General features: G+C 37.7%; 1 protein-coding gene across 4 annotated transcripts in view; it reads left to right on the top strand.

Moving 5' to 3' along the window:
• Nucleotides 1-16823, top strand: part of OPHN1 (oligophrenin 1) — a 555959-nt gene that overhangs the window by 376140 nt on the left and 162996 nt on the right. For all 4 annotated transcript variants that reach the window (XM_041741146.1, XM_041741144.1, XM_041741142.1 and 1 more), the window contains 4 exons: nucleotides 5265-5343; nucleotides 7717-7750; nucleotides 8292-8354; nucleotides 9631-9705. In XM_041741146.1, coding sequence (XP_041597080.1) covers nucleotides 5265-5343; nucleotides 7717-7750; nucleotides 8292-8354; nucleotides 9631-9705 — 251 coding nt within the window. The remainder of the gene's footprint in view (nucleotides 1-5264; nucleotides 5344-7716; nucleotides 7751-8291; nucleotides 8355-9630; nucleotides 9706-16823) is intronic.

Raw genomic sequence — 16823 nt, 5'->3', positions numbered from 1 at the left:
GCTCTCTAGGTCCATCCACGTTGTTGCGAATGGCAAGATTTTGTTCTTTTTGATGGCTGAATAATATTCTTCTGTGTGTGTGTGTGTGTGTGTGTGTGTGTGTGTGTGTGTGTGCGGTGTTGTTATATAACATATATTCTTTATCCATTCATCAGTCATTGGATATTTGGGCTCTCTCCATAATTTGCCTATTGTTGATAATGCTGCTATAAACATTGCGGTGCATATATTCTTTTGTATCAGTACTTTTTTGTCCTTTGAATAAATACCTAGTAGTATAATTGCTAAATCATAGGGTAGTTCTATTTTTAACTTTTTGAGGAACCTCCATACGGTTTTCCAGAGTGGCTGCAGGCACTTTGCATTCCCACCAATAGTGTAAGAGGAGTGATTCCCCTTTCTCCACATCCTTGCCAACATGTTTTTCCTTTGTTGTTAATTTTACCTATTCTGACAGTGTGAGGTAATATCTCATTGTAGTTTTGATTTATATTTTCCTGATGATGAGTGATGTTGAGCATCTTTTCATGTGTCTGTTAGCCCTCTATATCTCTTCTTTGGAAAAATGTCTGTGCATGTCCTCTGCTCATTTCTTAACTGGATTACTTGTTTTTTGGGTATTGAGTTTGATTAGTTCTTTATAGATTTTGTATACTCTTTATTATATAGGTCATTTGCAAGTATCTTCTCCCATTCAGCAAAACTCATTCTTTTATCTCCTAATGTAGCATACAAGAGTAAGTGAATTGAAACACATTTTTAAAGAGGAGATAGGATGGAGGATGGTAGTGGTACTGGGGAGTCTTTTTCCCCCACTTGGTGCAAACATGATACAGACTTTCCCTACTTTGCAGATATTTATGTAAATTGGAAATAGTCTGAGAATCAACTTTCTGATTTTAGCTAGGGCTTTCAAACTTCGTACTTTGTTGCATTTGTTTCTCACTGGTGTACCCTCTTTTTGTTTTCTGGACCTGGGCATTTTTATCAGAGGTGAATTTAACCTTGAAATTTCAAAATGAGAGCATTTGGAATTACTTTGGAGAAAAGCATGTTATGTAGTAGAGAGGTTAATCCAAAATTCAGTGAATAAATGTTTCTATATGTTATTTCAGTCTATTATTTCTACGTATTGGGTACTGCATAGTAAAATAGAATGTAACAAAATGGTTAGATTCCTAGAAAGGGGCTTAAACGTCAAATTACTGTATAATATAAACAAAACTATCAATGACTGGAATCATAAAGATTAGACTAAGAGTTGAGGGCTCTTTTTTTTTGGTCTGGAAATAAGTAAAAAATCCTTTTCCCCATTTGAAATTTTTGTTTATCTATATAATTTCTTTGTTAAAAAATGGATGGTCCTGACCAAAGATGATTGTGATAGTAAACATTGTGAGTGGTAACCATGAGATTATCACTCATTTTTCCAACGGCTTCAGGCCTAGTGGGAAGGGGGAACCATACTTCTATTTCCTGCAGAAAATGACTATTGGCTGTGGCTTCTCTTTCATGAATCTTTATTGTCTCTTGCTCTGTAGCATCAAAGTGCTTAAAAGAAATTAAAATTTTCTGTGTGTAATTTCATTCTGATTCAAGTTTCAGCTTAAATTTGCAAGATGCTTGCAAATAATATTCTCATAAACTCAAAGCAGTTGCAAACAATTTGGCCCTGAGATTAGGTGCTGGGACCAGTTTATCTTTATATTTCTTGCACCCAGTGCTATGCATGGATCAGGATAGGTACTAAGTTTTCTGTTTGTTTTTAAATGTATTTTCCCACCCCATAATGCTGAGGAATTCTAAGACTAGAAGCCAGCAATTAAAGTTTCGATGTGTCTGTGATTTTAGTTACCACATATTAGGAGCTTAAAAAAAATCACTCAATTAATCTCTCCTTCATTTTACAGGTGAGGCAACTGAGACTTGAATATGTTAAGTGACATGCCCAAAGTCACATAGTGGCAAGGCAGAGCTCAAGCACTTGTCTCCAAAGTCCATGTTCTTTTCAATTTATTCCATTGTCTTATAAGGAGAATAAACATGCTGTGAAATAAGGGGTAAAATATAGTAAAGAACAGTTGCCAAGGCATATCTGTGCACATGAAATTTTCTAAGGGATGTGACATCTACTTTCCTGGTTAGTAAATCTGATAGAAGAAACAAAGTCAGCATTCCCAGCAGGCATCTGGTACCTTTACTCATGTCCCTGCAGCACAGAGAGCAAAGGATTCATTGAGTCTCTTTTACTAACTCAGGAATAGAGGATAACTTTTTTTTAAAGATTTTATTTATGGGGATCCCTAGATGACTCAGCGGTTTAGCACTTGCCTTCGGCCCAGGGTGTGATCTTGGAGTCCCGGGATCAAGTCCCACATTAGGCTCCCTTCATGGAGCCTGCATATCCCTCTGCCTATGTCTCTGCCTCTCTCTGTCTCGAATCAATCAATCAATCAATCAATAAATAAATAAATAAATAAATAAAATCTTTTTTTAAAGATCCTGAGCCACCCACGCTTCCCGAGGATAACTTTTTAAAAAAATTAATTTTGCTGTCAATATTTGAAACCACAGGCTTATAGCTCATAGAGCTTGAAGTGCAATAATAGTAATAATAATAATAAATAACAACAACAAACAACAATTGCTAACATTTGCTGAGTACCTCCTAATGTACCAGGCACTATTCTCACTCAGCTCTGGAAATGTATAATTTCCTTTAATCTTCACTACAGTTTTGTGAGGTATGGGGTATTATCCCAGTTTCACAAAGGAAGACAAGGAGACAGAAAGAAATTAAGCAATCTAGGTAACACAGCTAACACATGGTAGAGCCAGGATCCAAATCCACACTATTAACCATTGCACTGTACTGCACATATGCTGCATATACCTTTTTGTTCTGGATGAGTGACTGGGGTCTCAGGAAGGGCAGGTGATTTGTCTAAGGTCATAAAGATAGTCAATGGAAGATCTTGTACTAGAAGTGAATATTCTGGGATGCCTGGGTCGCTCAGCATTGGAGCATCTGCCTTTGGCTCAGGGTGTGATCCCGGAGTCCCAGGATTGAGTCCCACATGGGGCTCCCTGCATGGAGCCTGCTTCTTCCTCTGCCTATGTCTCTGCCTCTCTCTCTCTCTGCCTCTCATGAATAAATAAATAAAATCTTTAAAAAAAAATAGAAGTCAATATTCTTTCTACTTTGTCACCCTGTTCTTATCAATTATTCTTTGAATTTGACTTTCTGTGGCAGCCAAGAATCCTCAAATGCCTCTTGAGTAGTCATTTATTTATACTTTCAGTCTCTCTGTAAGGTGAAGAAAAGACACACACTGGTTTTTGGATTTCCCAGATAGGGAATCTGAGTTCCAGAATGGGTTTAATGTCATACTGTCATATCTGGTCTGCATTGTCTGCTTTTTTTGTCCGTGGCGCATTTACTTGTTTTTCCTCTGGCTTCAAGATTCAGCTGGGTAGCTATCTTTGCAAAGATTTCTAGACTTTCTAGCCCCATGTGATATATCCAAAAGGTTGGTTATTTGTTAGAAAAGGGTAAACTTGAAAATATCCAGTGCCCCATTGATTTTGGCTTAAAAATCATTTGAAGGGCAGCTCAGGTGGCTCAGTGGTTTAGCACTGCCTTCGGCCCAGGGCATGATCCTGGAGCCCTGGGATTGAGTCCCATGTTGGGCTCCCTGCATAGAGCCTGCTTCTCCCTCTGCCTTTGTCTCTGTCTCTTTCTCTCTCCCTGTGTCTCTCATGAATAAATAAAAATCTTTAAAAAATCATTTGAGGGTTTTCCTTTTTTAAAAAAAGATTTTATATATTTATTCATGAGAGACACAGAGAGTGAGAGAGAGAGGCAGAGACACAGGCAGAGGGAGAAGCAGGCTACATGCAGGGAGTCAGATGTGGGACTCAATCCCAGGACTCCAGGATCACACCCTGGGCCAAAAGCATGCACTAAACCACTGAGCCACCCAGGGATCCCTGAGAGTTTTCCTTTTTAAGATGTACTTTAATGGAGTAAAATATAGGAAGTCGAATATGAATCTCATGATAATCAAAACTGGAAGGGACCTCTCAGCTCATCTGGTCTAATACTTGTTTAGATAAAGAAACTAAGGCCCACAGAGGCCCAGTTACTTTTCCAGACTCTCTGAACTCTCTTGTCATTGTTCTTGTCATTCTATGACTCTGAGAGAGGTCTTATCTTAATACAGAATGAGTAAGAGGAACAGGTTTCTCACAATGGTGCAGATATGCAGATGATGCAAGGAGACTTTATGTTTGCAATAATATGGTCAATCTGAAATTCTCAGTTTGGTTGTGAAGGTCTGTAAAGACCATATTCAGAGTATATCAACTTGGAGTATCTCTAGTTATAGGTATCCCACAAGTAAATTGAAAAAAAAAAACTGGGTTTGAGGCCATCTCCTATGGAGTAGAGGCCTTGTAGCATAGTGGTTAAGAAAGAACATGGCTGTTGGACCAGAATTCCTAAAATCAAATCCTGGCTCTATACTTACCCACTGTGTGAACTTAGGGAACATCTCAGTGCATCAGTTTCCCCTTCTGTAAAATAAGGATTACTACTTAATACCTGCTTTATAGATTCCTGGGTAGATAACATGAATTAATACTTATAAAGTACTTAGAACAGACTCTGGCATCTAGTGAGCATTTAGTAACTGTTAGTTATTCTTAGTAATAAGATTGCTTAAATCAGCCAAATGTCTCCTCCCTCTGCTGAGCCAGTGTGCATGTTGTTGAATTCTTTCCAACTGGAAACATTCCTTGGACATCATGGATGGTGGAAGTAGCAAAGCCATTTTTTTTTTTGATGGATGAATGTGCCCATGCTGAACATGTTTACTCCTAGAGCCCAGACCAAACTCCTGGTTTCCAAGAAAGGCAGAGAGAGCCACAGTTTGGCTCAAATCCAATGGAGCCAATTTAATTGTGTATTATGATAAGGTCTTTTTGCATCTGCCTTCCTATCTCCTTGACTGACCCTGGCATGGAGCTGCTGAGATAGAACCTACCCCAGGGTTCCCAAAGTTACTGTTCTCTAAATGTTTCATTGGTTTGTTTTGTTTTGCTTTTTTTTTTTTTTTTGAGTAAAAGTGATTTTGAAAGATTGGAATTCTGTATGTGCCTGCTCAGTGTGACACCTCCCAGGGCTGAGAGGGACCCTAGATCACAGTACTCCATTATTTCAGGTGAGTTTTCTACTTTTAACTTGGTCATTTTTTTTCCCTTAGGCCAGGAACCATCACTTTGCAGGCCCTTTCAGAAGCTAACAGAAGGCTATGGATGGAGGCCATGGATGGAAAAGAACCTGTAAGTTATCTCAGGACACTGGAGAAACCTCAGCACCACAGTCTAGTATATGAATGTCCTTAGTGGTACCAGTGAGTCAAGGATGATTAAATAGTCAGGTCTTGAGAGCTAGAAGGAATTGTTGGCATGACATTTCATGTTTAAGAAGTCAGGCAATTTGAGTTCCAGAGAAGATGAGGTACTTCTTAGGGATTACTCTCAGAAAAGGCATAAAAGCTGGACCTAGAATCCAAGTTTCTCAGCTTCTTGTTTCAGTGTAGGATGAGGCAGCTGTGCCCACAAGATCTTCTTAAGAAAATTAAGCCTTTTTTCATTTTATAAAACTAATATGTGTTCAGTTAGAAAGATGGAAAATAATTGTATTAATTGAATAAGCATTTATTATGATTTTATCCAAAGTACTTTTGTTGCCCCCATCTTACATTCCCAGGTCAGCTTATTCTCTTTAAGGGTACAGCTGATGAGAAGATGGTACTGGCATCCTATATCCCAAGATGTACCAGTCTGTTTAGAACATTGTTACACAGAAGGTCAAGCAGTACCTTAAAAGGTTTAGTGATTGTCATAGAAAGACAAATATGAAGAGTCAGAAATTACTAAAAAGCACTTTTTCTCTTCAGTATCTTCCATGCAGGTTTATTCTAGTGGTATATGAAGTAACATAACCTTCCTAGTGTTGCAATTAAAAGCCTGAATCTGGATCCTAGTTGTGCCATTCAGTGGTTGTATAACTTTAAGGAAGTTATTCTCTTTGAGATTCAGTTTTCTTCTGTTTAGTAAAATGGGTTTAATAATCTCATTCTTCTTAACTCACAAAGATTCTTTGAAAAATCAAATGAATGAAATTCTGTCAACCGTAGTGTGCTATATTAGTTTTAGATATTTCTATCTGGCCTGAAGGATGACTGTAGAGCAACTGAGATTCAATAATATTTGGATATAGTCAAATCTCCTTGTTTTATTCAAAGCAAAAATGTACTAAGAGGGAGAAATATACTCCAGGGTTTTCTTTCTGTGTCTCATCAGTGCCCTGGAGACTAAAGGGGAGTACCAAGATCTCAGATTGCATTTATAGCCAACTAAGGAGATAGCAGGAAAGAAGTGGTATTGTGAGGCTTGCCATGCAGAAAATAATCCATGACCTGTCTCTCTGCCCTTCTTCACAGAAACCTGGAGCTTAACTATTGCATGCCTATCATGTTTCTACAGGAGGATGGTAGGAGGTTCAGCAAGGCAATTTATTCTTGATTCCGTCTTCTGAACTTATTTTCTCTTCAGATTTTAAAGATCAAAGTATGCAGACGGCTTTTTATAGAGAATGACATTAGAATACGGGTCCACTGAATGTGGATCCCTAACAACTTGATTGTAATAGACTTTCTACAAATACCTTGCTTATGCAAGTGGCAGCAAGGGCTGACAGCACAGAAATCTCACTCATTGAAATAATCCACGGGCATACACACATATGCAGAAAATCTTCTATTAAAATGAGAAGTTGCTAAAGCAAACTTTAACAGATACCATATAGAAGGCTTATTTCCTGTAGTTTCACATTATTATTGTTGCTATTTTACTAAATACCTCAATTTACTAATCTTACACATGGTATGCATATCTTTGTTAAAGTGTCAAAGAAGATCAGGACTTGAAGGGACATCCAGTCCAATCCTGATCATTTTAGAGATATAAATATTGAAGTATAGAAAATGAAAAGAACATGCCCAAAACTTCATAATAAAGTAGAGGTAAAACCAGGAATAGACTTTAAGAGTCAAGGATCTCCTTGTTGGACTCTCACATAGCTATCTCAGTCTGTACTTCAATATGATTCAGAAGAATCTTGATCAATGCATGGATCTCTTTGAATTGGGAACTTGCTTTTCTACAGAGGAACACCCATTAATTAGCCTTTAGGGTAAGAGGTTGGTATTGGGAAAATTTAAATTTTATCATCAATGCCCAATACTCATTTATCCATTAGAAAACTATTTCTTTTCTCTCATGCTCTCTTGCTCCATCAGAAAAATTCTCCAAGCTTTGCATTAGTAAATCACTAAGATGGGTACACTACAACTTCAGCTGCAGTGAGCTACTTGGAATCTACTGTAGTCTTCAGGGATTGTTAATACTTGGAATCTACTGTAGTCTTCAGGGATTGTTAATACTTGGAATCTACTGTAGTCTTCAGGGATTGTTAATACAAGTGTTTTCTAGGGACCTAGGCAAAGATGATTCTGCTTTTTCATCTTATTAATGCTTTAGAGTCACTAATGGTTTTGACGAACTGAAGAAAGAGATTTAGTATTATTTGCCATACTTACCTATAGTGATTCACAATAGCCATGGCTCTTTCTTTCTCTTCTTTTATAGATCTACCATAGCCCCGTAACAAAACAGGAAGAAAGTGAGTCAAATTTATGATTTATTGACCTTACAAACTGCTAGCTGTCCTAATCACAGTTAATGCTATCATCAATAATATGTAATATTGATGCGAATGTGTTTATTGATGCCTTTGTGTGGAATAGAATTCGGACTTATTTTTGTAAAAAGAAGTATGTCTACTTATTGAAATAAATAAGTAACTATATCTTAGCTTTTGGTGTGAGTAGTAATAGCAATATAGAGAAGAACATTATATCTTCCTTGTTCTAAACACATGATAGAAATGATTTACATTTCCAAACTAACATTTCGTGTTTGATATTCCTCATGCCTAAAACAAACATAATGCAATGGGATAATTAAAGCCTTTTGTGTTATAAGAGTAAAAACTCTATTCTCCCCCTGAATAAAAATATCTTTCCATTTAAAGGTATTAGAGATGACAAACTATGCCCCTTATTCTCTCACTGCAGTCTCCTAGCATGAGCAGGATCAAAAATGTTTCATAGGTAAAGCTTGTTATAGCAGGATCTAACTCTGTTTTCCTTTGTTTGAAACAGTGGAGCTGAATGAAGTAGGTTTCAAGTTTGTTAGGAAATGCATCAATGTCATTGAGACCAAAGGTAAGATATAAACCAGGGCATTGGCAGTGTTTTAATCTGGTCACTCTGAATTTATCCTGGGGCAATTTCTCTAAGGTAGCAATGATGTCATTCATTGACCAGGACTCATTTTAGCAATCAAGACTATTTATAAACCTGAACACTAGACACAAATTTGTAAAATTCCAGCAAATTCCAAACAAGTGGTATCCAAACCATCCCTATTGGGATAATTTGCGGCTTCCTACTTTTGAAGAGAAAGCTTAATTAATCAAATGGTACAAAGTTCTAAGTTACACAAGATAATTGTGTCCTAGAGATCTGCTGTCCAGCATAAAGCTGTAGTTAACAATACTGTATTGCAGATTTAAAAATGTACTAAAATGGTAGATCTTGTGTTAATAATTCCTATCACAAAAAATAATAATAATGAATAAAGAAGGCAGCAGGAAACTTTTAGAGGTGATAGATATGTTTCTGCATAGATTGTGAGGATGGCTTCACTTATCTCCACCTCACCAAATTATATATATTAAATATGTAAAGCATCTTCTATTTCAAAGAAAAATAAATAGAACTTCAAACAGCTTATAAAGTATTCTGAAATACTACTGGGCACTCCGCAAGTAGTGTTATGATGGTTCTATTGCAAATAAATTAGAGTTCAATTTCTGCTACAATACGTATTGGTTTAAAAATTGATGGGGTGCAAAGCCAAACTCAGACAAATATGGAATCAGTGTTTTTCTAGGTTGATAATGATACTCTCTAATTTCTCTCTGAGAATATTTAGAATGTGGGTATGTAGTACATGAGCCAAGCCTCTTTTTTTCTGTGAAATGTTGCTAGAATTTCTCTATACACAAAATGGCCTTTTGTTTCACATAAGCCATATTCCATCTCTTTCTTTGTATCACTGCTGACAGGCAGCTCAGAGGTTAATATTTCCTCCTTTTTCAGTTAAACCCTAGCTCCGTTCCAAGACAATGGCACTATTCTCAGCCACCCACTGCTACCCACTTAAGCATATTTTTCTATTTACTATAGAGTATATTCTCTTCTGTTCACATTAATGTAATCTTGGTATAATCCAAATAAAAGTATGGAGAACATAATTTGGAGACATGCTTCAAAACTGTTTCCCTATTGCAGGGGATGGCTGGAGAGCTTGGAGGGAGTAGGGAGACACTTTCCTGTTTGAACTGGCACCAGGGTTTAAGTACTTCCTTTCTCTACATTGAAGGAAATGAAAGCTCTAGTTATAAGAAACACAACTGAGCTCATTTTCTTTTCCTAGGGATCAAGACAGAGGGATTGTACCGTACTGTGGGCAGCAACATTCAGGTTCAGAAGCTACTGAATGCCTTTTTTGGTAACAATTTTAATTTCATAATTTGTATTGGAAATTGTGTATTAAAAAGAAATGTGACTATAAGAGAAAAGAGACATTGTTTAAAAAGGTTGTAGAGTATTTTAAAAAATATTTTCAAGGGAAAATGTACACATATTGCCTACCCTGGGTCAAAGACAATCTTGTCTTGAAACAACTAGCATCTCTCTTTCTCCACATCATATTGACACCTCAGAACCTTTGCAAACTGGCTTCTACCCCAGCCTCTCCACTGGAACTACTTTCAGTAGGCTTTGAAGGTATCATCTGTGAAATCCAATGGACAATTTTCAGAAGCTATCTTGCTTAATCTCCTTGTTTACTACTCCCTTCTTTTTGAAACTTTCTATGTGACTTCTGTGACTCAACCTCTTGTGATTTTCTAAAATCTTGTATTAAATCTTTCAAGTGACTCTATTGACAGATCCTTTTTCTTCTTACCATCTTCTCAATCTTGGCTGGATACTTTCCAGCATTCCTCCTTTACCACCTTTTGCTGCTTCCTCAAAATGTATTCCTAATGAATAAATATTAACCTAGTTATGGATCACATTTTTCCCTTTTTGAACATCTAGTAATTGTTTAAAGGTTTTATTTTAATTCCAGCTAGTTAACATACAGTGTGCTAGTAGTTTCCTGTGTATAATATAGTGATTCAACACTTCCATTCAATACCAATTGCTCTTCACAAGTACACTCCCTAATCCCTATTACATGTTTCATCCCCCCAACTCCCCTCTGATAACCATCACTTTGTACTCTATAGTTAAGAGTCTATTCTTGGTTTGACTCTCTCTTTTTTCCATATATATATATATGTATATATATATATATATACATATATATATATATATTCATTCATCAGTCAATGGACATTTCGGCTCTTTCCATATTCCGGCTTATATTCATAGTGCTGCTATAAACATCAGGATACATTTAGACTTTGATTTAGTATTTTTGTGTTCTTGGAAGAAATACCCAGTAGTGCAATTTCTGGATCATAGGGCAGTTCTGTTTTTAACTTTCTGAGGAACCTCAACACAGTTTTCCAAAGTGGCTGCACCTGTTTGCATTTCCACCAACACTGCAAGAGAATTCTCCTTTTTCCACATCCTCACTAATGCGTGTTTCTTGTGTTGTTAATTTTAGACTTTCTGACAGGTGTGAAGTGACATCTCATCTCATTTTCATTTTCATGAGGAGTTGAAGTTGAGCATTTTTTCATGTGTCTGTTGGCTGATTGGAAAAATGTCTATTCATATCTTCTGCCAATTTTAGAATGATTATTTGTTTTTTGGGGTGTTCAGTTTTATAAGATCTATTTTTAAAGATTATCAACTACTTATTTTATTTATTTTTTATTGGAGTTCAATTTGCCAGCATATAGCATAACACCCAGTGCTCATCCTATCAAGTGCCCCACACAGTGCCCATCACCCAGTCACCCCAACCCTCCGCCCACCTCCCTTTATACCACCCCTTGTTCATTTCCCAGAGTTAGGTGTCTTTCATATTCTGTTGCCCTCACTGATATTTCCCACTCATTCTCCCTTCTTTCCCCTTTATTCCCTTTGACTATTTTTTATATTCCCCAAATGAACGAGACCATATAATATTTGTCCTTCTTGATTGACTTACTTCTCTCAGCATAATACCCTCCAGTTCCATCCACGTTGAAGCAAATGGTGGGTGTTTGTCATTTCTAATGGCTGAGTAATATTTCATTGTATACATAGACCACATCTTCTTTATCCACTCATCATTTGATGGACACTGAGGCTCCTTCCATAGTTTGACTATTGTGGATATTGCTACTATAAACATTGGGGTGCAGGTGTTCCGGCATTTCACTGCATCTGTATCTTTATGGTAAATCCCCAGCAGTGCAATTGCTGGGTCATAGGACAGTTATATTTTTATTGATTTAATGGATTTCATTTATTTATTTATTCATGAGAGATAGAGAGAGAGAGAGAGAGAGAGAGAGAGAGAGAGACAGGCAGAAGTTGAAGCAGACTCCATGCAGGAAGCCTGACGTGGGACTCGATTCTGGGTCTCTAGGATCACACCCTGGACTGAAGGTGGCACTAAACCACTGGGCCACAAGGGCTGCCTGAGAGTTCTATTTTTAACTCTTTGAGGAACCTCCACACAGTTTTCCAGAGTGGCTATACCAGGTCATATTCCCACCAACAGTGTAAGAGGGCTCCCCTTTCTCCACATCCTCTCCAACATTTGTTGTTTCCTGTCTTGAGAATTTTCACCATTGTCACTGGTGTGAGGTGGTATCTCATTGTGGTTTTGATTTGTAATTCCCTGATGGCCAGTGATGCAGAGCATTTTCTTTTCTTCCTTTTTTTTCCCCAGAGCATTTTTTCATATGCTTGTTGGCCATGTCTATGTCTCTGTGAAATTTCTGTTCATGTCTTTTGCCCATTTCACGATTGGATTGTTTGTATCTTTGCTGCTGAGTATAATAAGTTCTTTATAGATCTTGGGTACTAGCCCTTTATCTGATTAGTCATTTACAAATGTCTTCTCCCATTCTGTAGATTGTCTTTTAGTTTTGTTGACTGTTTCTTTTGCTGTGCAGAAGCATTTTATCTTTATGATGTCCCAATAATTCATTTTTGCTTTTGTTTCCCTTGCCTTCATAGATGTAACTTGCAAGAAGTTGCTGCAGCCAAGGTCAAAAAGGGTGCTGCCTGTGTTCTCTAGGATTTTGATGGAATCTTGTCTCACATTTACATCTTTCATCCATTTTGAGTTTATCTTTGTGTCTGGTGTAAGAGAATGATCTAGATCCGTTTTTCTACATGTGGCTGTCCAATTTTTCCAGCACCATTCATTGAAGAGACTGTACTTTTTCCAGGGGATAGTCTTTCCTGCTTTATCGAATAGTAGTGGACCATAGAGTTAAGGGCCCATTTCTGGGTTCTCTATTCTGTTCCACTGATCTATGTGTCTGTTTTTGTACCAGTACCACACTATCTTGATGATTACAGCTTTGTAGTACAGCCTGAAATCTGCATTGTGATGCCTCCAGCTCTGGTTTGCTTTTTCAATGTTCCCCTGGCTATTTGGGTCTTTTCTGATTCCACACATATCTTAAGATGATTTGTTCCAACTCTCTGAAGAAAGTCCATGGTATTTTGATAGGGATTGCATTAAATGTGTAAATTTCCCTGGGTAGCATTGACATTTTCACACTATTAATTCTTCCAATCCATGAGCATGGAATATTTTTACATCTCTTTGTGTCTTCCTCATTTCTTTCAGGAGTGTTCTGTAGTTTTTAGGGTATAGATCCTTTACCTCTTTGGTTAGGTTTATTCCTAGGTATCTTATGCTTTTGGGTGCAATTATAAATGGTATTGACTCCTTCATTTCTCTTTCTTCAGGCTAATTGTTAGTATATAGAAATGTCACTGATTTCTGGGCATTGATTTTGTATCCTGCCACACTCCCGAATTGCTCTATGAGTTCTAGCAATCTTGGAGTGGAGTCTTTTGGGTTTTCTCTGTACAGTATCCTGTCATCTGTGAAGAGGGAGAGTTTGACTTCTTCTTTGCCAATTTGAATGCCTTTTATTTCTTTTTGTTGCCTGATTTCTGTTACTAGGACTTCTAGTACTCTGTTGAATAGCAGTGGTGAGAGTGGACATCGCTGTTTGTTCCTGATCTTAGGGGAAAGGCTCCCAGTGCTTCCCCATTCAGAATGATATTTGCTGTGGGCTTTTCATAGGTGGCTTTTAAGATATGAGGAATGTTCCTTCTATCCCTGCACTCTGCAGAGTTTTGATCAAAACAGATGCTGTATTTTGTCAAATGCTTTCTCTGCATCAATTGAGAGGATCATATGGTTATTATTTTTTCTCTTGTTGATATGATCTATCACATTGATTGCTTTATGAGTGTTGAACCAGCCTTGCATCCTGGGGATAAATCCCACTTGGTCATGGTGAATAATCTTCTTAATGTATTGTTGGATACTATTGGCTAGTACCTTGTTGAGAATTTTTGCATATGTGTTTCTCAGGGATATTGATCTATAATTCTCCTTTTTGGTGGGGTCTTTGTCTGGTTTTGGAATGAAGGTGATGCTGGCCTCATAAATTGAGTTTGGAAGTATTCTATCTCTTTCTGTCTTTCGGAACAGCTTTAGTAGAATAGCTTTAGTAGAATAGGTATGGTTTCTTTAAACGTTTGATAAAATTCCCCAGGGAAGCCATCTGGCCCTGGACTTTTGTGTCTTGGGAGGTTTTGGATGACTGCTTCAATTTCCTCCCTGATTATCGGCCTGTTCAGGCTTTCTATTTCTTCCTGTTCCAGTTTTGGTAGTTTGTGGTTTCCCAGAAATGTGTCCATTTCTTCTAGATTGCCTAATTTATTGGTGTACAGCTGCTCATTATATGTTTTTAAAATCTTTTGTATTTCCTTGGTTTTGGTGGTGATCTCTCCTTTTTCATTCGTGCTTATTAATTTGATTCTTTTCTCTTTTGTTTTTAATAAGGCTGGCTAATGGTTTATCTATCTTATTAATTCTTTCAAAGAACCAACTCCTGGTTTTGTTAACCTGTTCTACAGATCTTCTGGTCTCTATTTCATTGAGTTCTCCTTGAATCTTTAATACCTCTCTTCTGCTTCTGGGTGTATATTTTATTTGCTGTTTTTTCTCCAGTTCCTTTAGGTTCAAGGTTTGCTTGTGTATTTGAGTTTTTTCCCATTTTTTGAGGGATGCTTGTATTGTGATGTATTTTCCCCTCAGGACTGCTTTTGCTGTATCCCTTGGATTTTGAAAGGTTATTATTGTGCCCAAGATTGCGAATCCAAGAAACCACCAAGGAGCCGACACCGATACAAGCGCATGAGGGTTTATTAGCAAGCTCGAGCTTGGGTCCAAGTATACCCCACCCGGCGGAGAAGGGACTTGGACCCCGAAGTGTGTTACAGCTGGGTATTTTATAGGCTGGTCTAGGGGATTTTCAGAAGATGTGGAGGAATTTCTCAAGTTCTGTTTACATTCTGATATGGGGCTTTCAAGGGCATTGAGCTCTGTTCTCATTCTAATATGGGAATTTCTATCAAGGGTGTGGGCTCTGTTGTCTTTCAGATAGGGGATTCTCTGCCTAGGGCAATTCTGAGCTCTGTTGTCTTTCTGAAATGGGATTCTCTGCTGAGGACATTGAGGACATTCTGCAGTTTTTCCAGTAAAGTTCAGCTCTTATTCCCAGGGACCTGAGATGGATGTACTTGTGCTAATGCTAAACTTGAGGTGGGATGGCCTTAATTTTTCTCGGCCTCCACAGTTATATCTTCATTCTCATTAGTTTCCATGAATCTTTTTAATTCTTCTCTAATTTCCTGCTTGACCCTTTCATCTTTTAGCAGGATGCTCTTTAACCTACACGTATTTGAATTCCTTCCAAATTTCTTCTGTTGATTTAGTTATACTTTCAAAGCATTATGGTCTGAAAATATGCAGGGAACAATCCCAGTCTTTTGTTATTGGTCAGGACCTTTTCTGTGACCCAGTATGTGGTCTATTCTGGAGAAAGTTCCATGTGCACTTGAGAAGAATGTGTATTCAGTTGCGTTTGGATGTAAAGTTCTGTAGATATCTGTGAAATCCATCTGGTCCAGTATATCATTTAAAGCTCTTGTTTCTTTTGAGATGTTGTGCTTAGAATATCTGTCATTTGCAGAACACACCGTGTTGAAGTCTCCCAGTATAAGTGTATTATTTTTGAAGTATGTCTTAACTTTGGCATTAATTGATTGATGTAATTGACAGCTCCCACATTAGGATTTAAATATTCATGATTGTTAGATCCTTTTGTTGGATAGATCCTTTAAGCATGATAGAGTGTCCCTATTCATCTCTCATTACAGTCTGGTATAAGCTTTGTCTGCTATGAGGATGGCTACCCCTGCTTTCTTTTGAGGACCATTTGAATGGTAAATGTTTCTCCAACCTTTCATTTTCAGGCTGTAGGTATCCTTAGGTCTAAAATGAGTCTCTTACGGACAGCAAATAGATGGGTCTTGCTTTTTTATCCAGTCTGAAACCCTGTGACTTTTGATGGGGTCATTAAGCCCATTCATGTTCAGAGTTACTATTGAAAGATATGAATTTAGTGTCATCATAATACCTATTCAGTCCCTGTATTTGTGGATTATTTCTTTGGACTTCCTCTTTCTTTTACAGAGTCCCCCTTAATATTTCTTGCAGAGCTGGTTTGGTGGTCACGTAGTCTTTCAGTTTCTGCCTATCTTGGAAGCTCTTTATCTCTCCTTCTATTCTGAATGAGAACCTTGCTGGATAGAGTATTCTTGGTTGCATGTTCCTATCATTTAGGCCCCTGAATATATCCTGCCAGCCCTTTCTGGCCTGCCAGGTCTCTGTGGAGAGGTCTGCTGTGAATCTAATAGTTCTCCCCATATGGTTAGGGATCTCTTGTCTCTTGCTACTTTAAGGATCTTCTCTTTATCTTTGGAATTTGCAAGTTTCACTATTACATGTCGAGGTGTTGAATGGTTTTTATTGATTTTAGAGGGGGATGTCACTATCTCCTGGATCTGAATGCCTGTTTCCCTCCCCAGGTTAAGGAAGTTCTCAGCTATCATTTGTTCAAATGCACTTTCTGGTCCTCTGTCTCTTTCGTTGCCCTCTGGAACCCCAATTAAATGTAGATTTTTCCTCCTGAGGCTGTCATTTATTTCCCCTCACCTTTCCTTATGGTCTTTTAATTGTTTTTCTCTTTTTTTCTCAGCTTACTTCCTTGCCGTCAACTTGTCTTCTATGTCACTCACTCGTTCTTCTACCCCATTAACCCTTGTCGTTAGGACCTCCAGTATGGATTGCATCTCATTTAATTGATTTTTAATTTCGGCCTGATTAGATCTAAATTGTGCAGTCATGAAGTCTCTTGAATCTTTTATGCTTCTTCCCAGAGCCACCAGTAGCTTTATAATTGTGCTTCTGAATTGGCTTTCTGAGATAGTAATCCAAATTCTATAACTCTGTGGCAGAGAGGACTGTTTCTGATTCTTTCTTTTGTGGTGAGTTTTTCTTTCTAATCATTTTGCTCAGTGAAGTAT

This window comes from Vulpes lagopus, chromosome X (assembly GCF_018345385.1).
Source record: "Vulpes lagopus strain Blue_001 chromosome X, ASM1834538v1, whole genome shotgun sequence".
Classification (NCBI taxonomy): Eukaryota; Metazoa; Chordata; class Mammalia; order Carnivora; family Canidae; genus Vulpes; species Vulpes lagopus.
This window is presented reverse-complemented; position numbering and strand designations above follow the sequence as displayed.